The 25508-nt window shown below is 38.8% G+C and overlaps 2 protein-coding genes across 3 annotated transcripts; both read right to left on the bottom strand.

Annotated features, from left to right (window-relative positions):
• Positions 1–9434: 9434 nt before the first annotated feature.
• On the bottom strand, positions 9435–14260 carry pigm (phosphatidylinositol glycan anchor biosynthesis, class M). The gene is made up of 8 exons (XM_042399413.1): positions 13867–14260; positions 12158–12331; positions 11882–12002; positions 11558–11801; positions 10702–10805; positions 10381–10535; positions 10091–10192; positions 9435–9755 (listed from the first exon to the last, which is right to left on the bottom strand). Exons 1-8 carry the CDS (start codon positions 14035–14037, stop codon positions 9588–9590), a joined length of 1239 nt encoding a protein of 412 aa, XP_042255347.1. The 5' UTR covers positions 14038–14260; the 3' UTR covers positions 9435–9587.
• Positions 14261–15218: 958 nt separating this feature from the next.
• serpinb1l3 (serpin peptidase inhibitor, clade B (ovalbumin), member 1, like 3) lies at positions 15219–25048 on the bottom strand. Of its 2 annotated transcripts, XM_042400184.1 has the most exons (10): positions 24928–25048; positions 23997–24178; positions 20208–20309; positions 19076–19216; positions 18675–18792; positions 18218–18360; positions 17038–17115; positions 16634–16723; positions 16373–16547; positions 15219–16238 (listed from the first exon to the last, which is right to left on the bottom strand). In XM_042400184.1, exons 2-10 carry the CDS (start codon positions 24171–24173, stop codon positions 16012–16014), a joined length of 1251 nt encoding a protein of 416 aa, XP_042256118.1. In that variant the 5' UTR covers positions 24174–24178; positions 24928–25048; the 3' UTR covers positions 15219–16011. The 2 variants fall into 2 exon arrangements, with proteins under 2 accessions (XP_042256118.1, XP_042256119.1); XM_042400185.1 differs by lacking the exon at positions 20208–20309 and having other exon boundaries at positions 24928–25046.
• Between the last annotated feature and the right edge of the window lie 460 nt (positions 25049–25508).

The following is a 25508-nucleotide window of genomic DNA, read 5'->3' on the forward strand; positions in this document are numbered from 1 at the left end:
ATTTAAGTATATTAGATACACCAAGTCACTGAAATAATGTACAATGGTCATTCTACTAACTCAATGGTTTCCAGAATGAAAAGTGGATAAATTCAGTTGTTCATTTACGCTCTTGTCTCTTTAGTAGCTTCTGAATTTTTTACGTATACCAAATGCAGTCTCATCCTTCAGATTTGTGTCTCTATTAATAATAAATACTCAGCAGAACAGGATACAGAGTATCTCTAGCCACATTGCCTGTATGATTAATGTGCTGTAAAGCTGGCATGACAGCTCCTTCACACGATCTATGAAACTTAACACCGTCTCTCACCACTGTCTGGGACAAGAGCTAGAGCCAGGGGAATGTTGGCGTCCGCAGAGAGGTAGAGGGTTGAGAAAAGAGGCAGGGGACAGGAGGAGAAAGAGGTGTAACCTAAAAGTTGTGGTTGAGTCCTGTTCCTCGGGATCCCCTGTAGAGCTGGATTTCTGTCCCGCTTGGTAGTTAATTGTTTTCACTTAGCACATCAGGTTTTTAATAATCCTTGAACATTCACTGGTAATATGATGGGTCTTCTTTATCTAGTGTTCCTCACTCTGCAGTGGGGCAATTTTAAAATGACAGTTTGGATGTACAGTACATAGCATTTTTCAAACCTTATCCAAAAATCTGTTATATAAAAGTTGCATTGTGACAATAAGAATGAGGACCCGTTCTGCTAAAAGTACAATTTTGGAGTCAAGCGAGAGATCAAAGTAAAAATCCATCATTTTTACTCCTACTCACAAACTTAAGAATAAAACCTACTTGTCAAACGTCTTTTGACTTAAATTTAAGAGAGCTCCAGAGGGGTCTTTGTTAAGAGCAGATCCTAGATGACAGCTCTGTTTTGTGTCTGATTGTACAAAACATCATTCGTCATGATGAATAATACATAAGCTGAAGCAGTAGCATTAAGAAAAGACTAGTTTTAGCTTTATGTATCATTTGCATTTGATTGAGCATTTAATAATCACCCCATCCATACCGTGGATTATAGTGGATCTGAGGCCAAACTTAGGATCTAAAAAGATAATTTTCTACACCATAAAAAGGTCTATGCAGACTCATATATTGCATTAAACCACTGTCACTGTTTTTGGTGTGGGCTGTGCTGTATGCAGATCTTCATTGTGGTTGGGTCAGCTCATACAACTTCAACATGAAATACAAATGTTCTCAATTTTTAAAGTTTAGGTTTCCATCAGCAAGCCATCTAATTCTATTATATGTAAATTAGATCAATAGAAACTTCCATGTCACGAGGTTGCAGATGATAGAGCCCATGATATAGAAATAAGAATAGAACAAATGCAGTTTTTCAAACAGTGGGCAACTAACAGTTACACAGACATGCAAACTATAATTATTTTATTAGAGACATATTTGAATTTACAGCACAGAACAGCTATTTACACAGGTCATATGACACCCTGGGACTGAAGGCAGTTGTGTGGGAAACTGGTAGGTATACGTAGAGCCAGAGAAAGACACTGATATATGCGCATGTTATTGGCGCAATAGGAAGTGATGATGTTATTCATCATTGCAAATGTGCAGTCAAGTTTGTCTCCCTCATCTATTGTTTACAGCCATGTACAGTTGAGCTGGACCTCTGACATCTACCGGGACATCAGAGCTCAGTACCTCTGTAGCCAGTAGTGACTCGAGGTCTTGCTTAAGTACTTCAGCACAACTCGCTTCACCAGTTTTCTGCTGCTAAAATGTTCTTGAGATAAGAAAAACCTTTGGTGACCTAGTAAATGTCAAACATCAAACATATTTTTTATATGAGGATAAGCAGCCTTAAGAATTCAGATTTTCTACAACTGTACTGTGAAAACATCACCTCCTGATCCTAGATGACCATTACCTCTATAGTGGTTGATTTCTCACTTATATTCTCCAGTTTGAAGGAACAAGCCCATCCTACTGATTCCACAGCCATCCTAATGCCTCACGCTCACTTCTCCTTTGCATTGTTCTGACTCATCTAATGATCTAATCCCTCTCTGAACTTTTTTTGAAAGGATTGGTGTGTTTGATTAATTTTATTATTATATTATTTAATATATGAAGCAGCAGAAATACTAAATAATAAAATGCTTAAAACTTCCAAAAAAATTAAATTATAGACTGAAATTTGAAAAATAACTTCTGTAGCTAAACAGTTTCTAGTAGATGTTAATCCAATGAAGTGTTGTAATTTTACTCTCCAAAAACAGTGTATTTATTAGGTTCACTTACTGTATCCTGCCTTAAGGACCACACTCAATATGTGGAACTATGTATCAATATATAATTGTCAAATTAACTTTGATAAGTCCTGTAAACAAAACTGACGATGGTTAAATGATTGATGTCCTCAAAGCTGGTATTTCTCTATTTGAAACTACACTTCCTATTGACCATGTTTATTCCTTTGGCGAAGAGTATTTAGCTGCTTCTCTGTGTGATAGGTTCAATAGCCATTTGCGTGTCAAGATTGAAGTTTTGTACACGCATACAGACTTTGACAGTTGTACAGATGGATCTGTCTCTTCCTCTTGGCTTAAAACAAGTACTGTCAAATTGAGATCCTACTTCCTCCTCCAGTTAAAGTCCTGAGAGGAAACACTGCATTCAGTTTTTTGCACCTTAACAAGCAGTTTCCAAGGATTTCCTCTCGTATGCAGAGTTTGCATACAATACTGCAAGGCTGGTTGCGCCATGGTGGGGTTAACTGCCATAAAATTAATGAGGTTCATTACTTGGCAGTTGGTAAGGAGTAGGAAAATACAGTACAGGAGGAACAGTAAAAGCTAGATGATATTCATAACTCATTCTGATTGATAATAATCCATGAAAGCTGACTGTATTACAGTTTCATACTGTAGCTCTGGATGAAAACACTCTTTACAGGAACGTGGGATTTCTGTGAAGGAATCTTTATTTATTTGTAACTTTTTTCACAGAAAGACATACATGAATACTTTTTCTTTTGCTAACTTGACTTAACAACACACACCACTAAGTGTATGAGTCAGAACAATGCAAAGGAGAAGTGAGCGTTTTTTGCGGTACTACAGGGATCAACCTCTATGAATGAATTACATGAATTACATATGCAACCATGTCTCACTTACATACTGTACACACGCACAGTTCTCTTCGTAAGTGAGTAACAACTAACTCACGCGAAACAGTGTGTAGTATCTCTCTCTTCGCCAAAGGACTACTTTGCTTTTGTATCACTGTAGTTTCATGACTGATGATGTGACAACGAGAGGAGGGGGATGGAAGAGGCTGTTTAAATGTTTAATATTCGTCAGCATGCACGCGACCTTCCATCACACCATCTGTATGACACTTGTCCTGTACAGGGAGGGTTAAGGGTGAGAATGGCAAAGACAGAGAGAGGTGGAGTGAGACAAAAACTAGAGGTGAGAAAAGAGAAGTTAGCTCAGGAAAGGGGTGAAAACAATGAAAAGAGCACATCCAATCAAGAGAGAGGGGTGATCGCTTAGGGCAAGTGTAGTGTAAGCAAAGTGTTTGATGCTTGTTGACAGCTGTATCTGTGAGGGCGAGAGTGTGTGTGTGTGTGTGTGCAGACCAAGACCTATAATCCTATACCATGCAAGGTTGCGTGACCGTTCATACCCCACTCTTTGCTGCTCCGCACACCATTTGCCCTAATTGGTCACACCCACTCTCTGTGTCTTTCTCACACACACGCTAATACACATGCACATAGGCAGATGCACCAACGCATACATAGACACAACAATGTCCGCATCTCCTCTCCCATATCCCCCAATGACAATGAGGCGAATCCTTGAGGGTATGTCACAGACACGCATGTACATATGCGTGCACATTATCATGCACATAAACACACACCCTACTAAGCATATGGAAGACAGTCACGCAATCAACCGCCCAGCCTTCAACCTTGCCACTTCTTGCTTCCTGACTACAATTAGCTAATGAACACTGAACAGAACTCCTTGCCTTATTGCTCACCTTCGTCAGTTGAGTCAGTGCCTCTAAACCAGTAGTTTCCAACCTTTCTGATCTGATGAACCCCCATAGCTCTGTGAGATGGACTACAGTAACCCTCCAACGGCACCACCTGTCATGTTCCAAATGTGTTAAATTGGCTTGATTTTAAACTGTATATTATTTAATGGTAATTACACTCATCGGCCACTTTATTAGGTACACCTTGCTAGTAGCGGGTTGGTCCCCTTTTGCATCAAACTGCCTTAATTCTTCGTGGCATAGATTCAACAAGGTGCTAGAATCATTCCTCAGAGATATTGGTCCATGACATGACATGATGGCATCACACAGTTGCTGCAGATTTGTTGGCTGCACATCCATGATGCGAATCTCTCGTTCTACCACGTCCCAAAGGTGCTCTATTGGGTTGAGATCTGGTTACTGTTGAGGCCATTTGAGTACAGTGAACTCATTGTCATGTTCAAGAAACCAATTTGAGATGATTTGAGCTTTGTGACATGGCATGTTATCCTGCTGGAAGTAGCCATTAGAAGATGGGTACACTGTGGTCATTAAGGGATGGACATGGTCAGCAACAATAGTCAGGTAGGTTGTGGTGTTTAAACGATGCTCAATTGGTCCGAAGTGGCTCAAAGTGTGCCAAGAAAATACCATTACAGAACCACCTCCAGCCTGACCCATTGATATAAGGCAGGATGGATCCATGCTTTCATGTTGTTTACGCCAGATTCTGGCCCTACCATCTGTATGTCACAGCAGAAGTTGAAACTCATCAGACCAGGCAATGTTTTTCCAATCTTCTATTGTCCAATTTTGGTGAGCCCATACAAATTGTAGCCTCAGTTACCTGTTCCTAGCTGACAGAAGTGGCACCCAGTGTGGTCCTCTGCTGCTGTAGCCCATTTGCTTCAAGGTTCAAAGTGTTGTGTGTTCAGAGATGCTTTTCTGCATACCTAAGTTGTAACTAGTGGTTATTTGAGTTACTGTTGCCTTTCTATCAGCTTGAACCAGTCTAGCCATTCTCCTCGGACCTCTGCCATCAAAAAGGCATTTTCGCCCAGAGAACTGCCGCTCACTGGACATTTTCTCTTTTTTGGACCATTCTCTGTGAACCCTGGTGATGGTTGTGCGTAAAAATCCCAGTAGATCAGCAGTTTCTGAACTACTCAAACCAGCCTGTCTGCACAAACAACCATGACATGTTCAAAGTTACTTAAGTCACCTTTCTTCCCATTCTGATGCTTGGTTTGAACTTCAGCAGATCGTCTTGACCATGTCTACATTCCTTAATGCACTGAGTTGCTGCCAGGTGACTGGCTGGTTAGATATTTGCAGCTGAACAGGTGTGCCTAATAAAGTGGCCAGTGAGTGTATATGAAAGTGGATATTGAAACAACAAATGTTTCATACAAGTGAACTATCAATTTTTCTGTTAGTTTGGTCAAGTTTGCAGTTGCTCTAGCAACTAGGAGTGGTGGAAACTGGACAGCTATCCATTTAGCTATTTGCCACTCATCTTTAGCTTTTTCACCATTTTCTCAAAACTTTTAGCTAGCTGTTTGGACTATTTAACCATTACTTTTTACTATTTCAACCATTCATCCATTAGTTTTAGCTCATTATTTCAACCATTTAACCATTATTACTAGCTAACAATTTCAACAATTTATGCATTAGTTTTAAACAGTTTGAACCATTTATCTATTTTAGCTAACTAACATTATTCAAACCATTTATTCCTTGCTTTTTCTAACTATTTTAACAATTTATCCATTAATTTAACTCAACTGTTCATACTTCTCAGCTTGTTAATTACTTTTCACACACTTTCAATCACAACATGATGAAGTGTTCGGGTGTTACAGTTGACTCAATATATACTTTTTTAAATTAAATCATAATTTCTATTTTGTCAAATTAGCCGAACTACTCCACAATCCAATTCCAAGTACCCTTCCCTAAAAACTGCAGAAATAACTCCTGCAGTACATGTATCCCTGGTTGGGAATACGGCTCTAAAAACTCTGATGAAAGGAGAATACATGTATAGCCATTTTTCAGTCCTAAGACATTAAAAATAAACTGCTGAATGTGATGGTATTTGGTCGGATGCAGTGTTGAAATGAAATGGTTTATGTATGTGCCCTGGGGCAACTAGCCAACTGGCCAGTTGAAAGGTTACTGAGTGCAACCTGGTGATTCATAAACTAGATATGCAAGCTGCAGCTGACCGTGACTCATACACACAGGCATACACACTCACACATGTACACAACACACAAGAAGGCAAGCTCTTGTGCTGACACAGATAGTGCAAAAATGTCTTGCCATTACTTTAACCTTAACAACTGTGTATCTCAAATTTTCTTGCACAAGCACAAGCATCCACACTCACATACCTGCAAGTTATTATTATGATGCACTCCCACAATCAATCCCATGGGGCAGGGCCAGCAAACATGCCCAGAACCTACAGGACTAAAGTGAATGCTCTAATAATTTCCATGTGAGATTAGGGGGCAAGTACAGTGAGATTAGGGAGCCATTGCCAGAACTGTTTTTGGTTGTGTTCATGCTCCAGTTGACTGATTAATCTGTGAGGGTTACAAGAGGACAGATGTTAAATCTGCTTCGTCTGCTGGTGAATGCCTCTACCTACTGGTCACAACTGCATACTGCAGCTGAGGAAGAGTCAAGTCTTATATGCATCACATCCCACAGCATGAACATTCAAGCTATAATTTACATAGAAAAATGGAGGTTACTGCTACAGAACTACGGTTTTTAACTCCTTGTCTGCCAGAGGGTTTCTCTTGGGAAAGAAGAAGAGGAAAAACCCTGGGTGTTTCATAAGAACTGGCTACATGTTGAATCACTGTGTGCTTTATGTGACCACCTGAGCTCAAAGTGTTAAAAAAAAAAATTGAATTATTATTTAATCTGGATGATATATCATGTCCTGGTCTGTAATCACACAGCTGATAAAAATCTAGTTTCAGTCAAGATAAGATACTTGATTGTCACTGTACAAGCACAATGAAATGACGTTTGGAGCAAGCCTATAGATGCCTAATTAAGAATAAAAAACTAAAAAATATAGACACTATACAGGATAAGATACAAAAAATATAAAATAGATAAGAACAAAATACTGTATATACACAGAAAAAAGTCAAATATCTGGTACTGGGGACAAGTGGAGCTAGTAGTGCGGCAGTTTGGAGAAATATTACATAGACTAGATTATTGCACTTGAAGACATATTGCACAGAACAGATTATAGTCAAAGAGGGGGGGTGAAATAGATAAAGGACCAGTCACAGGTCAATAAATAATTCCATTATTGCACTTGAGGAGAGGTAAGATGACTAATAAACAGTCACAGTGGTTGAGATATAATACAGACAGTGCCAGTGCGAACAGTTGCACATGATCAACATGTGTAAGTGTTTAAATGTGTGTAATGGCGCTGAGGTCCAGTTCAGTTACACTGGGGGGGAGTGGGTGCTGTGTGTTCAGCAGTGTTACAGCACTGGGATAAAAACTGTTCTTGAGCCTGGTTGTGCGAACATACAGGGCTCTGTAGTGCTTGCTAGACAGCAGAAGGGTGAAGATGCTGTGGCTGGGGTGGGTCGGGTCTCTGCAGATGTTCATGGCTTTGCGGCTGCAGCAGGTTCTGTAGATCTCTTCCAGTGTTGGGAGCTGTGAGCTGATAATCCTCGGAGCCATTTTGATGATGCGCTGGAGGGCCTTCCTGTTCTCGGAGGTGCAGCCAGAGTACCATGCTGTAATGTAGTATGTAATGATGGACTCTATGGTGCACCTTTAGAAGTTGACCAGCAGCTGTTGTGGAAGTTGTGCTTTCTTCAGGCACCTCAGGAAGTGAAGCCTGTGAAGACCTTTCTTGGCTGTCACTGTCATGTTGATGGACCATGACAGATCCTGGCTGATGTGGACTCCAAGGTATTTGAAGATCTGAACTACCTCCACCTTCCCACCATTGATGCTGATGGGATTGTGGCTGTTACGTTTCAGTCTCCTGAAGCCCAATATCAGTTCTTTTGTTTTCTTTGGGTTGAGAACAAAGTTGTTGTCCCAGCTCCAGCTCTGTTGGTTCTCGACCTCTTCTCTGTAGGCTGACTTGTTGTTGTTGGTGATCCTACCTATCACGATGGTGTTGTCCGCAAATTTGATGATTATGATGATTATGATTATGATGTTGGAATCATAGATGGGTTTGCAGTTGTACGTGATGAGAGAGAATAGGAGGGGGCTCAGCACACAGTGTTTACTTGTGTCACACTGCAACCAAATATGTTATACTTAATAGAGTAGTTTTCCACTTACACAGCGAGGGAATGTTTTTAGTTTTCATTACATTGTGTCGACTAATGGACCAATAACTTCAACCAAACTCTAGCTGTAAAAATGTGTCAGTTAAATATACCCAAAAGCCAGATTGCCCCCTTACTCATCAGAAGTATTTGCGTGCAGAACACAGATGAGACATTTGTTGACACAGACTGTGATGAGCAACAACAGGGGAAAAAAATCCACAAGCTATTAATCTTATTTAAATGTCTCCATGACAGACATTTGACATTACTGTTTTTCTGTTGGATCATACCTCTTAAATAAATGTGTTCAATTAAACCATTCTAAAAACATGCTGAATTTTCTTTCATTTTGAGTTATAAATGCCATATTCTGCTCCAGGGTATCAGTGCCTTGAGTCACATTAAAGAGAATCTCTTTGGATCAGCGAGTGTTGAAGTCAACTGGCATTTCTTCACAGTGATTCATCAACACATGCATTTGATCTGCCAGTGCAATGAACACAGCATTTCTTCCCAAACCAAGCTAACTTTCCCTATTCCTTAGATTAATGTGCAGACCAGCCTACATTCATACTGGTCACAAACAATATATGATTTAGTTTAGATGTTTAAATGTTGGATGTGAGCATCAGCATGAAAGTGAGATACCAAACTATAAGCAACCGCCAGGGCAGTAAGAAGGGGAAGAGGGTGTGTGGAGCCAGTAACTCCCAATAGGTACATAAGTGGTCACGATCTGACTGTTTATCCCTCTGGAGAGAAAAAGTTTCCCATCCTGATGAGGTCACAATGCCAACTCAAGACTGTATAAAATATTTTGCCCATAGTTCCTGTGGTTGTTAAAAATGTGGGAGAACTTTGTGTGATCTCTGATCTACAGCAGATATTTTGCCCTTCGCGGCAAATGGGCAAATGGAAAAAATCTGCTTTGGCAAGCATTTAATCAATGGGTTTAATTCAAACTGACTGAAAATACAACAGTGGCTTTGTAAGTCAGAAAATGACTCTGCTTTGTGCTAAAATTATTTAGGTTACATGAGAAAGTAATTACCAGTAAAGCGCCAGGAAGACTGAGATTTAACAAAATACAAACTTTATTTTTCTACAATCATCCAGAGTCCGTCCTTCTCAGTTAAATTAGTGGTTTGAAATATGGAACAACTTTTAAATTTTAATACTGAAACTTTAATCAAAGTGAGAAATTCTTCCACATTCACATCACTAGAGTATCACTCAACCTTCGGCCTCTTTGGAGTGTGTGTTGGTTTGTAATGGGCTATGACCTGAATCAAGATGAAGCAGTTGATGATCAAGAAGAGCAATCCAGCCAGCCAGATCAGCAGGAAGGTGTTGTTGCCTTCAAACTCCAGGAAGTAGGCCGGGCCCAACCAAATACCCTGATAGTGGAGATAAAATAGAAATATTTCTGCATAATAAGATCCATTTTAGTTATTTCACTGAAAACAAAAACTTTAGCAAAACAATTTCAGATAATATTTTGTTATATAGTTAGGTATAGTACACAGTTATATGTTGAATATAGGAAACTTTAATTAAAAGACCACTGACAGACACCAAACAACACTCTAAGTGATGGGAATGCATCTACCACTTATGATGCACCATTTTCAAGACAGTATAAATAATGGTATTTTGTTATGAGATTTTGTTAGCAAAATGTATATCTGAAGTCATAATTAATCATAACTCAAGATGTGATAAATTGAGTTACCTGTCCAGCAAACCAAAGGAGCAGCAGTCCCACTCCCTGTTTTAGTGACAGACTCAGGCGAGGGATGACCAGAGGGAGTAAACACAGGTACCACAGGAAGTACTGGAAAAGGATAACAAGCAGTGTGAGCTACGTCTATAATATAATACTGTCACACACTCTGTTTTTACAGCTCATCAGACAGGAGAGTGATAAAGAGTCAGGGGAGAGATTGTCCTGATCTTTTCTTCACATCAGTTTAAACTTCAGATGATAATAGCTGCAAGACAATGCGATGATGGTTTATATACCTGTGAGGTGCAGACTTTGTTGAAAGAAACAAAGATGGCGGTGTGCAGGAAACAGCAGAAGGCCAGGTCACGGTGAAAAGCCCATGATGCCACCAACAGCAGGATGAGCTGCGGCAAGAAGGCTGCCAGGCCAAGCCACTGGCTCCACCTGCTGTCTGTGCAAACAAAAGACAAGATAAAAGAATTAAAACCTTGAAGGCTGCATAGCATAACAAATATACTTCCATCTGCATTAATGATCAAGCTAGCACGTTTTGCTACTCTTTGCTCTGTAGCTGTATATGCAACAATGGTGGGGAAGCACAGCTGGATGGTGAATACCTGCAGTGAGGTAGAGCATATAGAAGTAAGGAGAGAAGTTGTGTTTGATGTCCCTTCTTGTTAGATGGTACAAGTAGGTCTCGTGAAGGAACTCCCAACCATACCTGATGACACATGAGAGGAGTCACATGATTTGAACATTTCCATTAAAATGTCCAATAAAAGTCAGTGTATTTGTTCAGATAAGGGAGGATGTGGTTACTATGTTCATTCCTAAAGAAATCCCAAATACTTAAATGAGATATTTCAAGAACCTCATTCCATGTTTTTTTGCCATCAGAAGACTTAAAGAGAGCATCATTTTAATACATCTCAAAAATCCATACTAATGAAGTACTTAGTTTCATTATGAGACGTCAGATTTAAAAGTTCCCTGAATAACAGCCAATCATCTTCAAAGTAACATTTATTGCATCTGATTTTTAGCAACTCATACTAACTCTAATAAACACTATTTGCAATTCTTAAAGGTCTGTCTTAAAACAATATTTAGGTGTCCAGATTAACATGAAAAACAATTTTTGCTCACTGTAATCATTCCTCCTGTTCATTCCTGTTCAGATAAACTTTTAAATACATTTTTGCACAGTAGGAGGACTGTGGATTTTGTCCCCCATCACTTACATTGCAAGTGCATTATGAAGGGATCTTCTAATGGTTGGTTTGAACAGGAGGAATGATTACAGCAAGAAAAACCTGTTTCAATGTTAATATGGGCACCTGACTGTTGTTTTAACACAGACTTGAAAACTTGAGAACCTATCCTTTAATACTTGCAATACAGTGTCAACTCTCAATCTCAGACAATGGGAACCAACTACTGTGTGCTTGCATGTCGTTTCCTTGTTCATCTCACATGTAATAGAAGAATGCTGTGAGGATACAGAAAACTCCTCCGGCCACACTTGCAAAGAGGAACAGCTCTCGGTTGAGGAAACTTCCACAAAACCCAATGAACTTCCTCCACTTCTGTTTGTCTTGCCCTGCTCTGGTCTCTGGTGTGCGCAGGGTCAGAACAATGGGCAGGACATATGTAATGGGGTAGATCTTCATATGGACTGACAAGCCATAGAGCATTGCTGCCCACATCAGACGCCGGCCTATAGGGAAAAAGGTATTCAAATATTATGTAGCATATATTCACTAGTGTGTAGACACACACACACACTCACACTCTAACCTTCCATACAGAGTAACGTCCCCAGCACCAGGGCTGCCAGGATGGACTCAGCGTTCCCTCGGCTAGATACTCCCATGGGCAGCGGGTTGAGGAGCCACAGAGAAGAAACCCGACGTGCAGTCTAAACATAAATCCACAAAAAAAACAACACAATATAATCTGCACTGTGCACTTCCAAAAAGCCTCTAAGCCCCTAAACTCCCCTGACCAACATGTAATGCTGAAAAGTCTGATGTTCATCAAAGATTTCTTGATGAAAAGTGTCTGCATACGAACCTCAGAGCCCAGACCTCGCAGGCAAAGGATTCTGTAGATGAGCAGTCCTGACAGCACATCACATACAACGAAGAGGATCTTGCCAAACACCATGCTGAGATAGATGTTGGGGGTGAGTAGCCAGGCTAGAAGAGGGGTGTAGCGGTAGGTTGATCTGTTGTACGGGGACTCACCCTGTGCAAAGGTTTCCCACATTGAAATGATGAGTGTAATATCAAAATGAAAATGAACTAAATAAGAAATCCAGCAAAAAATTAAGCCATACACTGCAACTCTCATGAGCAACTTTTTAAATTTGGGTTTCTGTCGATCAGGTTTGTGCACGTGGATATTCTGGGATTTATTTCTGATTAATAAAATCATATAGATTTACTTGGTTAAGCTGTTTTTTTCTATATCCTGTGTTCTACTCTCCTCTAGCAAAAATGCTATACCATACATGTTTTAAAATTTGGCGAAACAAAGTGCACGGTAACTATTACTCTAGTATGAATTGGTAATATTCTTATCGTATGCTTCCCAAAGACAGTGGAAGAAGAAGAAGAAGAAAAATTACAAGCCAATATGAACTGTAGTAAGATAGACTCAAACATTGCAGCCCCATCCAGATAGGGTTACAGATTTTGACAGCAGAAACGGCCTGTACAATAAACAAATTTTCCAGCAGTGGCAGAAATATTCAGATCATTGTACAAAACCCCCAACAGAAACACAATCAATTACTTAAGTCCTGCATTTAAAACATATTTCTGTAAAAGTACAGAAACATTAGCAACAAAAAAAGTCCCCCTCCACTCAAAATGTGTTTTGCTTACTATTGCTTCACCTGAATATTTGAGCTTCACTGTGCAGAATGATGTTGGTGCAGAGTTTGATTTCACATTCATCTGCTGAAAGTGGAAAGTTTCTCTGTGCTCACCTTGAATCTGAGTTTAAGACGTGTACATAGGAGGAGGATTTGTGACATCAAAACTACAGTTGCAACTTACACAAATGTGATGTGGAAACTTGAAGCTTCCAGTGCACAAACACTGAGAATGGACTTTACAGTGAGGTCGGAAAAAAATTGGGATTAAACTTTTGAAATGAACAATATTTGCATATTCATAGATTCTGCATTTTCCAAAAACAAGGGAGGAGGATATGTAGTTTTTAAATAGTTAGTTGAATTTTTGTGTGTGTGTGTGAAAAAACTATATCAGACATAAATAATTATTCAAATCATCTTAAAACATGTCTTGAGGGGGTCTTTAAAGTATCAAAAGTAAAAGTACTCAGACTGGCTCCAGTCATTGCTATATTATTATATTATTGGATTATTATTGATGTTTATTGACATGTAAGCAGTACATTCATGTTGTAGGTGGGCGAAGTGGAGCCATATTTCACTGCTTCATACAATGATGGGTAGTTTAATTTAGAACAGTGAAAAATATTTTATAAAGTATGTTTAGTATGCAAAAATCTTTATATGAAAAATAACCTATAGATGTTAAATGACTGTAGGGGAGTAAAAAGTACAATATTTCCCCACTGGAGAAGAAGTATAAAGCAGCAGAAAATGGCAAATGATTATCACTTAAGTGTAGCAAATGTACTTTATTTTCCACCACTGGTAATTTCCATTGTTGACTCACATTGGGAGACATATTCAGGGACCTAAAAGCTTCATCTGGCTGCAGTTACACAAGTTATGAGACTGCTGTTACCTTCGTAATGAATCTTGCAGCATCTGTGAACACATGGTAGTCAATATCAGTGTACTTAACCACCATGGTCCTGTCCTGGTAGTCTCCATAAGCGACCAAAGCCAGCCGGATAGCGAAGGAAGCCGTGAAAAGGACATGTTTCCCTGTGAGTTTGGATATTAGCCTCTCCATCAAACAACCAAGCAGGGAAAACCAGATTATCAGGCAGCACTTAGAGCTAAATCAGCTGATTAGCTGTCTCTGAGCTGGGATATGTTAGCCGAATTGGCAATGTTACTGTCATGTCTTTTTTGAAAACTTGACTAACCAGATTTCAAACATGACAACAAGGAAGCTACCTGGAAGTACATTCATTGGTGTTAGATTGGAGCAGCCGGAGCTACGAAACTCGCGAGATTTTAACCCTAATCTTAAACTAACTGACCCATGGATGTAACCTCGCGAGAGTACGTCCTTCCCAATTCTGAGAAGACCCGCCTTACTCTGCGTCTGATTGGCTAGTATTCGTTGCCTTCGTCGGTTAGATTGGTTAGATTTAGTCATGCGGCGTGAGTATATCAGGGTCAGAGCCAATCAGAGGCATTCCATGCATTCACCTGGAAGTGCATTTCCTTTTTCCTTTTTTATTGAGAACATGATATAAACAAACAAACAAGGCACATTTTAATGTCTTATACATAAAAAAAATCATTCTTTTTTTTATTTTATTGGCTAAATTTCATATTCATAAAAGCAAATTTACAGGTAAAAAGCCAAACTTCAAAATATTTCAAACAGTACATTGATTGATTTGATTTGATTTTCCTCTAATTCAAAAGCTGTAAAAACTTTTAATACCAGTTTTCTGTTTAAAAATCTTTGTATGAACTTGCCCAGAGTTTGTTTTTTTACTTATCTTCTGCAAACCATGAGATCAATATTTTGTATGTGATCATTTTGTGGAAGGGTATACAAAGCACTCATATATTACACTGCTTTCCTGTTATCTGCTATGTAAAATTCAAACTTCTTCCCCCCTGTTTCTACTCTAAAATATTTCTACAATATAATTCAACACTGGTCAACATATTACTGAAGTTATTACACCTTCATACTTGGATCAGCCTCAGGTGTTTAACCAGTGTTGGCTTCTGTAATATATTTATTCTTCCTTGAATAAAACTGAGACATTAATCGATAAGCAAAAGTAATATGTGAAAGGCTTCAACCGTGTAGTATTAACACTTCTAACTGTTGTGTATTCATATTATCAGAAGTGGCTGAACCAGATATGATAAAATATCAGATCTGACAAATTATCAATGAAAGGCAAACAATGTAACATGGGAATATAAAAAATGTGACACACGATATTTGTGAACCACACACTTTTATTGCATATGTAAAAGGATTAGGATACATAAAAATAATCTGGATTTAAAGCCAGCTCAAACCTTCATGTACACACTTGTTCTTTATAGTCTATATTCATTATATGAATATGGTACAACTATATATACCTGTACTTCACACAATAATAATTCTCATCAAGAGCATGTCTATGTGACTATGTGATTTTCTCACATTATTCTCTTTGGTTAACTGCATATATAAAATGGTTAAAATATGTTCTCTAGCTAAAGTGCAGAAAATCTTCTGCCACCTGACATTCACATGGTATGAAGGTATAAATAGACATTGTGATGAAGGCAAATTCCTTTAGAGGGTGTAAGGTATAAGATAAACTAGACTTTAATGGTATAGATGGACCACTGTTGGGTAGGGAGTGTGAGTGCAGCAAATAGGGCCATACATGAATTGCAGACATAAAGTAAACCAGATCCTAAAGAAGCAATGAGGTGCAAAGAATACAGTAGAGTGCTGGAAGGCACAGTATTAACACAGAATCACTTGCGTGAGAGGTGATGCACACATGATTAAGCCACGGTTTAGAAAATCCAACACCACTGTTGATACTCAAAGGGTCCCTGGAAACATCCTGGTGTTGAAAATAGAGGACGGGGGCGCAGGGCATGATTAGCTAAAGGAGACTCTCAAGTGGTGACACTTCCAGTAAGGCCTAGAAAAATGTGATACTTTTGCAAAAGCAGATTTAGTGTAACACCCCTTCCAGTTTAGAAACACTGCTCTAAAGGATTGTGGCGCTCACTCAGGGGAGCAGTATCGGCCAGCAAAGAGAATGCTCATAGAGGGGTTATGCCGGATGAAGAAGAGGAAGGGGTGGTCTGCGATGAAGGAGGCTGGACGCAAAGCGCAGCGCAGCATCATGACGGCACCAGAGGCAGCAGCAGCCTCTGTTCCCTCCTCATTGACTTCCACAAAAGCCTTGTGGATAACTTTTGACAATACCAGGTTGTTGGCTGGTGACATGCCTGACAGCAAAGGAGAGAAAGAGAAACATTTTAAACAGCTATAATGTAATGCTTTCACCATGATCCTAACACTTCTGAGGTGGGACGTTTCATGATTCTGAATATATCTGATATGTTCCAGGCGCGTGTCCTACCAGAGAAGTCACTCATGGTGAAGGCGTCCACCATGCCCATGCTCATCAGGACTTCCTTCATGTCGTACTTCTCCTCCATCTTGAATCGTGGCAGGCCCACCTGGACCTCAATTTCGTCCATCATGTCTGGACGAGTCCATTCCACAAAGTTGTCATAGGTCAGCTCCTTCTCCATCTATGGTGGATACAAAATCCATTTTTAGTTTGTTGGTGTCAGTATGTGAGTTTGTTTATGTCTGCAAGTGTGTGTATGTGTCCTACCTTCTCCAGACCAGTTGAACTGTCCTCCATCTCGTTGGGCAGAAAGATGAGCATGCTGAGCTCCTTCCCTTTGTAGGGCATCTCTAGGATCTGTGCAACAAAAGGTTTCAAACATTACAGCAATTATATATACTGGTATTGCAACAGTTTGATTTTTTTGTGTATGAACAATATAGCTGATGGCACTATATGCAACCAACAAAACTAATGTTTCATAGTTTGTTTCATAGTTATGATTAAAAAAAACAGCTGTGGAAGGTCACATCTCATAAAAAAATATATTTTTAAAGCCCTCCTTAACCTTGTAAGCAAATGATCGATTCAGTTAACAGTGGATTGATGGACTGACTGAAACACTAATTGAAATATCAATTGTCTGAATAGCTTATCAATTGCTCGATTACCTGGCAGTTGGCCTCAGGGATGTAGGTCAAAGGGAATTTAGTTTTCTGGTACATCATCTTCACTGGCTTGGACTGATTCTGAAGACGAGAGCAAACAGAGGAAGCATTATTTAATCATTTCTAAAACACATAAGGAGCAACTTAACACTCACTTTAAATCTTGTCTCTGCTGACCTCCAGCAGTTTAACCTCTCACCTTGCTGCAGTGATGTAGAAGTGTACTCCAGGGTGTGGTCAGTACACTGTGACATCACTGTTAGGTGTGGTTAGAGTTGCAACACACTTGAAGCTTTCAGCCAGAGAGGGCAGTGAAAACACTGCTTTTCATACTCTTAAACATACACTATCAATGCTTGCTTGAGTTTCTTTTTTTGCTGTCTTTCTATCACCTGCTGGTTAAAAATCACTTCACGTTTTTGTCGAGCAAAGACAACTAAACGAAGTCACTTTTTATTACTCTGAGGAAAATCCAACATCTCAACTTACAGTGGTGAGTCATTTGTCAATGAGCAGTGACAAAGATCAGATGACAAGTGGTTCCACTATATAGGTGTGTCTACAGACTCAAACTTTGTCCGCACTTGAGCAACATGCATTTTTTTATGCATGTGATATGAAGAAAGGTTCTTCCTCCCTTTACCGAATGGAAGCATCATGAGTTCATTTTTGTCTGCAACCATGATTAACACAGAGTAGATGTATTTACAGTTAGTAGAATCTTGTGACTCAAATGTTTTAAAAAACAATTGTGAAACGCTTCCCTCTAGTCTTGACAAATACATAACAAATAATATTCACTACTTTTCACAAAGGGTGTAAGTATTGTCCACAGCCTAAAAATATGATTTCTGTCTGGTCAATTTTGATTCCCCAATACAGCCTGATATCCCGCAGACAACTCAAAATGTTCCCTTTTTTCATTTAGGGATGACTTTGACTAAAAAACGATGAATTGTCTTCAATATTCCTGCAGTGTGCGCACTAACACTATCGTATTCACTGACTTACTGAGTTGTGGACTGATCAGAGCACATACACGATGTGCCAACGGCCTGCAAATGCCAGAATCTGTAATTCATGGTATATACTACCATCCAATACAGTTCCCAAAACCCAGACTAACTGACTTTAGTTTACTGTTACCGATCAGTGTTCATCCATTTACTTTGTGCAGTGTTACCTTGTTGAGATTAAACTTGGCATCACGTGTGGCACTCTCTTGAAACTGCTTGTTCCAGTTGCCTTTGAAGTAGATGGCGTTGACCAGCACGAGCCTTGTCATGCTGTCCACCGCGTCCTGGGTCAGTAAATCCTTAATTTTACCTGAAAATTGGCACATACAGTACGTGAAGCAATGTCACACAACTGAAAACAAATGAAACACACTGTAACAACATTTCTATCCGACAGTCGAGAGAATTTGAAGCACAAGTTTGAAATGTTAGAGAAATGAGAGGGTCGAATGCCCTATTTTGTGTGTAGTTGTCATATTTATTATAACACACACCTGAAAGAGTCTTGCATTTCCGGAGCAACATGCTTCATAATTTATTTTTCAGTTCTTCATTACAATTTCACTGGATAAAGGGGACATGCAACTCTATTAACAAACTTATAAGTGTTTATGTTAGCGTCACCTTGTGTGTTCTTCTCCACCCAGTTGTTGATGTTGAGCCTGGCTGGCTCTGATTTGTTTATGAAGTCCACAGATTCCAGCTCTGCACTGTAGTGCTTCCTGGTCAGTGTTAAGAATTCCTGGAACCATAAACAACACATTTATTGATTCTGATCACCCAAACAAAATAATCTCTTTGTTTAACATCGATAGCAGAATTTAAAGTCACTACAGCCAGAATAATATTTTCAGAATCACTGTTTTACTTGCTAGTATGCTGGCCTGCTGTCCACGCCCTCATTCATCAATCTTTCTTACACAGATTCCTATCTGAGCCTCTCATTCAGTTCAGCCCACCTTCATGTAAACAAAACCTAACCTATTCATGAAGGTGCATACACACATGCTGAAAGACACACACACCTCAACAAACTGGTAGGACTGCTCTCCGTACAGCCTGTTGGCAACACTGAGGGCATACGGAGCGTCTGCCTTGTTGAGCTCGCTCAGCAGTTTGGCAAAGCTAGCGTGGATATCATCCTGGATATTGTGGGTTTTCAGGCACTGTGGACAAAGTAGAAAAGACGTGTTAAAGAAAAGTCACTGAGCCAGTGTTAGAACAGTTGAATATGTACTGGCAGGGGTGGTCAGCTTGCCTGCTAAGTGATAAGAATATAGACATTATAAGCAATGTTTTGAGTATGATGAGTACACTGGCTCACCTAAAATAAACATGATATCAAGAGCTCTAAATCTTTTTCTTGAAAATCAATTACTTGTCATAAATGGCAATGTAAAACCTTGACTGAAAATTACAGTAAAGGCAAAATAAAAAATAAAACAAGAAAACTGACATGGAAAAAAAAGTAGAGAAGAACCTTTAACACCGACTTCAAAGAGACCCATGAAGGTGCCAGCTGAAACACTCACATGAAGACACACACCATCCAACCACCAAGTTGTTATTTACTTCCTTTTGGACAAAAGCAGAAGTTGACTTTTGATAAAATGATCTCTTTGATAAGACATAAACCGTCATTTTCTGTCAACAGTCAGGATGAAATTTGCTAAATTTGGTGCTAGATAACAAGAGCACTAACAGAGTAATATTGTGGAGTTTCCCAATGTATTTTTAATGCATTGTCATGGTTTGTCAGTAAGGACTATTTCTTAATCCACTGTGGTTTCCAGCAGCTGCTTATAAGAGATAAAAAGCACATCAGAAAGGAACCATAAAAAAAAAAAAAAAAGACAGGACTACATTCCAGTGTATTAGGAAGTACTATGGGGTTTGGAGCTGCCGGACAGACACACACTAAACCTTCAGTAAACAGCATGCAGGTAGAGCCGCTCCCTTGCATTGCTGTTTCTTTCAAATTCATGTCAAGACAGCAGCAGGTTGGAATTTAGCAAACAAAGCAGAAAATAAATGTGAAACTGTAACTGGAACCAATATCTCAGAGTTTCCTAGGATCCCCTCACCACACGACACCGCCCAGACCACCTGTTAGTAAAACACCCCTCGGTTAGTTTGTCATTCATGTACTGTTACCACCTTCCGCAGATGCTGTGGCAGTTTGGACTGGACCTGTTGCTGCATTTGCATCTGCTGCGCTTCTGCCTGCGGTGGCTTCTCTGCCTCAGTGAAGCAGAGGACCTAAGGGTGCAAGTTGTAGTGTTCACTGTTGAGTTAGACGACATGAGTCTGGTTGTGTACAGGAAGCGATAAGCAGTGATGTGTGGATGGAGTCATATTACTCCGGGCTTGTTTGTTACACTTAGATAGGGAAGATGGATCACAAAATGATGCACTGTCAAACAACTGATCAGAGAGTAGAAAGTACAGCTGAGGCTGATGGGAAAGTCATTAGTTTAGGAATTATTTTGTCATAAACCAAAGTCTTTGACATATTGATAATTAGCACTGATGAATGTCAAAATTTCATGGCGATCTAATCAATAGTTGTTGAGATAATTCAGTCTGACACAAAATTAGCATGGCAATGGCTAAAAATCTATTGTATGGACATTCTATTTATTTGGTATATAATTATTTCACTTGCCTTTTGTCGTTGCAGTTTATGAATAAATTACGTAACTGGTTATTAGCTCACTTCTTATTTAATCATTCAAATATTTTCATGTTCTTATTTGGTGTACAAGTTATAGTAGGTGATATGTAGAAGATCACTGACACAGGAATTGAGCGTATTTGCATGAACAGGTGGATACAAATCTCCAAGCTGGACTGAATCATTAGACTGATGGCAGGCAGGAAGACAGGTTCTCACAAAGTCAGGTGATGTCATCGCCGACCAACTCATTTCCCTATCAACAGACTCTGGTATTTGTAGGACAAATGATGGCCAGTTGGCTAATGAACAGGTTATAAAAGACCAGTTTATGCAACTGCACCTTCTGGTAACTGGCTGCTAAAAAATTCTCACAGAAGCCGCGTGATGTTACAGTCACCTCTGCTCTCTTTCATACATACGCAGTCACACATCTACTCTATCTTACTCACCAAGTCATGCATGCACACATAGTTTTACCACTCACCAACCCATGACCTCTGTTTTGTTGCCCCTCATAATTAGAATGACTTACAAGAAAGATAACCTGGTAACATAGTGAGTCTATCAGGGACTAGGCTTTAAAACACTCACTAACACTGGTACTGTTCATCTACAATAGTCCAGCCCATCCAAACCCAACCTTTATACTCAAGACACAATTAATTCAAAACAGGCTGAGTTGCAGCTCCTGGGTGAACTCTGCACTAACAGCACTGTATGACGGTGCATTTATAACATGACACCAGCCTGGTGATAGTGCTACTGCTATTGCAATAGATATCAGGCGAACAAAATACAGAAAATACTGCTATTAAATTCCACTACATATTAACATAAAGTCTCACAACCAGTGAATGCTTTGAAAATGTATCACTATTGATAGACACCCTTGTCTTCAAACAATTACTGAATAGAAGTTTATGTACTCTAAACCTGTCTAAATCCATCCATTATCCATTGTCTTCCGGAAGATAATCCTTTCAAATGACTCAAGTTATTTTCTAACAACAGAAACACAGTGAATTTACGGTGAGGTGATGCCTCGCCCACATACTCACTTTCCCCAGCGCAGAGTTATCTGGGTGTGGCTTTGCTTTAGCAATCATCCATAGAAACATCACTAAATTTTCTTGTGTTACATCATGTCAGCTCACACCTACATTCCAACTACCTCCCAATTGCCTCATCAGGTTGCTTATCAGTAGAGCCCATATGCCCTTTATTGCAGTATACAAACTGCCAAAACTGAAGAGTGATTTCACTGAAGACAGTCTAAACTTAATATCAATGTCTGACCCCAAATATAATTTTCATTTCACAAACCACTGAATAGAGACACAAATTAGGCTTTTACAAATTTCTTCCAAAAAGAACAAATGAATAATTACTACATTATTAATTATTAATACTTTTAGATTATAACTGTTTTAATTACTACTACACTACTTTAATTACTGGTAAGTATTAGTGACCTGACCATGGATGACTAGACGTGCTGACCCTTGGCTAGGTGGAGTGGTTAGCACAGTCGTCCGTGGTCATTACTCTCTAGAGGGAGTGGTCCTACACCGTGACAGCTGTTATAAATGCAGTGGTGGATGAAGTACTCAGATACTTTACTTAAATAAAAGTAGAAATACTGTAGTCTAAAAATACTGAATTACAAGTAAAAGTCCTGAATTGAAAACTTAAGTAAAACTACAGAAGTATTATCAGTAAAATGTACTTAAAGTATCAAAAGTAAAAGTACTAGTTATGCAGATTTTGTTATATTATTATAGTATATTATATTTTTTGTTTCTATCACTAACAAAAACATGAGAGAGCATTTTCATGTTGTAGTTTATCAATGTGGATCCAATTTTAGATACTTTGGGTAAATTAATAGTATTTTTTAAAGAAAATAAAAGAGTGACAATTTAAACAACAGTTAGAACATTAAAATACCTTAGTTTATGTAAAATCTTCATCTGAAAAGTAACTAAAGCTGTCAAATAAATTTAGTGGAGTAAAAAGTACATTTCCCTCTGAAATGTAGTGGAGTGGAAGTATCATGTAGCATCGAATGGAAATACTCAAGTAAAGTACAAGTACCTCAAAGTTGTATTTTGGTTGTACACTACTTCAGTTACTTTCCACCGCTGTATACATGATAATAATAATCATTATTATTTATTGTCTAATTGGAAATAATCAGTTCTAAGTTTAATTACAGTGGATTGCAACCATCCAGTGGCTCAACTTTAAAAATAACTCTCAGTCAGACAAATAGACAAAATATTCTCCTACTGTACATAAGGAGGGAACTGATAAGGTGTACAGACTGCTTTGCTTAGATCTTTATTGCCCATACACTTCCATATTATGTATCACGTTCCCATAGTAACACAACACAGACCTGCCCCCCATAAAACCTAGGCAGAGCCAGAACAAACAAATCTTTGCCATTTTGCTGACGCTGGAAGACGCAGCTGGTGATTCATACTGAATGAGGGCTTACAGTAGTTTGTCCTTTTTTTCCTGTCAAATGTAACCCAATGTTTTTATGTAAATCCAGGAGACACAGTATATTTTATATATTTTATATACAGTATCTGTATATAAAAGTGTGTGGATATGTACATTGTCACAGGCTATATACAGGGAACAAAATGACATGAACATTTGAACAGTATAATTAACTGTTGCTAGAGAGACATATTGATTTCACTAGAGCAGCAACTAACAATTATTTTCATTTTTGATTAATCTGCCAAGCATTTTCATGATTGATTGATCAGTTGGCTAACAAAACACCTGAAAACAGCAAAAAATGTCCGTCACAGTTTCTTAAATGCAAAAGCAAGGTCATCAAATTGCCTGTTTTGTTCGATCAGCAGTCTGAAGAATTAAATATCCAAAGATATTTAATTTATTCTCACATAAAACTAAGAAGCAAATCCTCACAACCAACTGTCAGGAGCTGGGGAACGTTGGGCGTTTTTGCTTTAAAAATTACTTGAATGATTGATTGCTTATCAAAAAGCTGCCAATTATTTTCAAGTTGATCGATTGCAGCTCTAGATTTAACTTTATGGTACTTTCTGCAGTTTGTGGTGGCGTTGTAATGAGGTGCGTTGTAAAGTCTGAAATCTGCTTCCTTTTGTCCACGAGATGGACAAACCTATAAAACACCTTAAAAAATGTAAGATTATAAGCTGAATCAGGTGCACAATGTTAATATGTTACTTCTCATAAAGACAGCTGGTGTGTGTGTGTGTATACTGTACCTCTGACATCTGTGTGGCTGTGTTGCCCCTGGCCCCCAGCAGCACCATAGCCAGGGCTGAAGAGATGCTGAACGGGGAGAAGAAGATATTCGCGGTGTTGTTTTTCTCACTCAGCTTTTTGAGTAAAGCCATGGAGAAGTCAGTGTTGGCCTTGGACAGAGGGGTTATTGATTCCATTGTGTCTGATACAAAGAGAGGGAGGGCAGAACATTTATCAATACATTATAAACTCACATCACTCTGATCTCTTCATCTGATCTCTCTCATCTCTCTTGTTGGGACAAACTCATTGAAAAAGTTTGTTAATGATTGTATGGGCACATAAATACCTTATAGAGCATAATTTAAGACCATTTCAGCACTGGTGGGACTCACTCTTTAATTCAGCAACCATTAAACACACCAAGCAGGTTTAAATCCATACACAACTGAATCTATTCACATCTACCTTGACTTTTCTCCACCTATATAATCAGTTCTTATCGTGGTTGGTTGTTATTTAGAGAAAATAAAGCAATTAGCTGTGTTCTCGGTGGTGGAGTGTATGCCAATTTAGCAACAGATAATAATAAATTCACAAAACATCACACTTTTACAAGAAATTATTAAACGTCCATATTTTTCAATGGAGTATGGTAGAAAAATAAAAACATCAAAAGGTTCATATTGCCCTTGGATTGACCAAGTATTCATTCTGATATTCAGTATATAGTTATATATTACATTTACATGTAGTGTTCTTTACAATTAACATCAGACCGTAGTCAACAAGGTTAGACGAGAAACTACTAAATTACCACCTGTAACTACAATGTCTGTCCGGTGAAACTGATTAAAGAATAGCTGTAAAACTTGAATGTTACAACAAATATCTACAAACCAAGAGAACAAATTCTGCTGTCACAGACTGAAGAGACACAGTTCTACTTACAGACGCTTTGTTTGCAGTCCTCAAGAGATTAAGAGCCTTTCCGTAACAGAAAGGGCTCAGTGTGAAGCATCAGTTTTTATTATTTACACGCCGACACGCCCCAAAGCCTCGTCACCTGTACTTCCGCATTCTCATATGTTATATGGAAGCCGAAAAGGGAAAAACAGCGCAGTCCCTTTTTTCTATTGATATCTTCCTAACTTTGGATAATAATACAGGAATTCCCCAATTATTACTGTAATAATAAATACAAGTTTGGTTTTGTGACTTCCAAAGACAAAGCAGTTATAGTGCTAAATTTACCAATCACTGAATTGATTTGTAAATACATAAATATATTCCTGTTCATTTTCATAGTGGCCTAAGAGCATCTGAAACAGGTTAATCTCATGTTTTCAGCCTGTGTAATATGTCCTCGTGGGTTGATTCCTGCCAAAAATATAATTAATTTATTGTAATTATTATTATTATTATTATTATTACTATATTTATCTTGGCCAAGGATGTCATACAGTTAAATCACTACAGGATAGAGGAAATTTAATCATTTTGCTGATACATAATAGAATCAGTAATGCAAA

This window comes from Thunnus maccoyii, chromosome 21 (assembly GCF_910596095.1).
Source record: "Thunnus maccoyii chromosome 21, fThuMac1.1, whole genome shotgun sequence".
Classification (NCBI taxonomy): Eukaryota; Metazoa; Chordata; class Actinopteri; order Scombriformes; family Scombridae; genus Thunnus; species Thunnus maccoyii.

Excerpts from the sequence above, each read along its gene's own strand:
- pigm (XM_042399413.1), bottom strand. The coding sequence starts at position 14,037 with ATGGAGAGGCTAATATCCAAACTCACAGGGAAACATGTCCTTTTCACG. Across the intron at positions 12,332-13,866 it reads CTGCAAGATTCATTACGAAG|GGTGAGTCCCCGTACAACAG; the intron begins GTAACAGCAGTC and ends ACCTTTGCACAG. Across the intron at positions 10,536-10,701 it reads TATGCTCTACCTCACTGCAG|ACAGCAGGTGGAGCCAGTGG; the intron begins GTATTCACCATC and ends TTGTTTGCACAG.
- serpinb1l3 (XM_042400184.1), bottom strand. The coding sequence starts at position 24,173 with ATGGAATCAATAACCCCTCTGTCCAAGGCCAACACTGACTTCTCCATG. Across the intron at positions 16,724-17,037 it reads TCCCTGAGGCCAACTGCCAG|ATCCTAGAGATGCCCTACAA; the intron begins GTAATCGAGCAA and ends TTTGTTGCACAG. Across the intron at positions 16,239-16,372 it reads CACCATGAGTGACTTCTCTG|GCATGTCACCAGCCAACAAC; the intron begins GTAGGACACGCG and ends CTTTGCTGTCAG.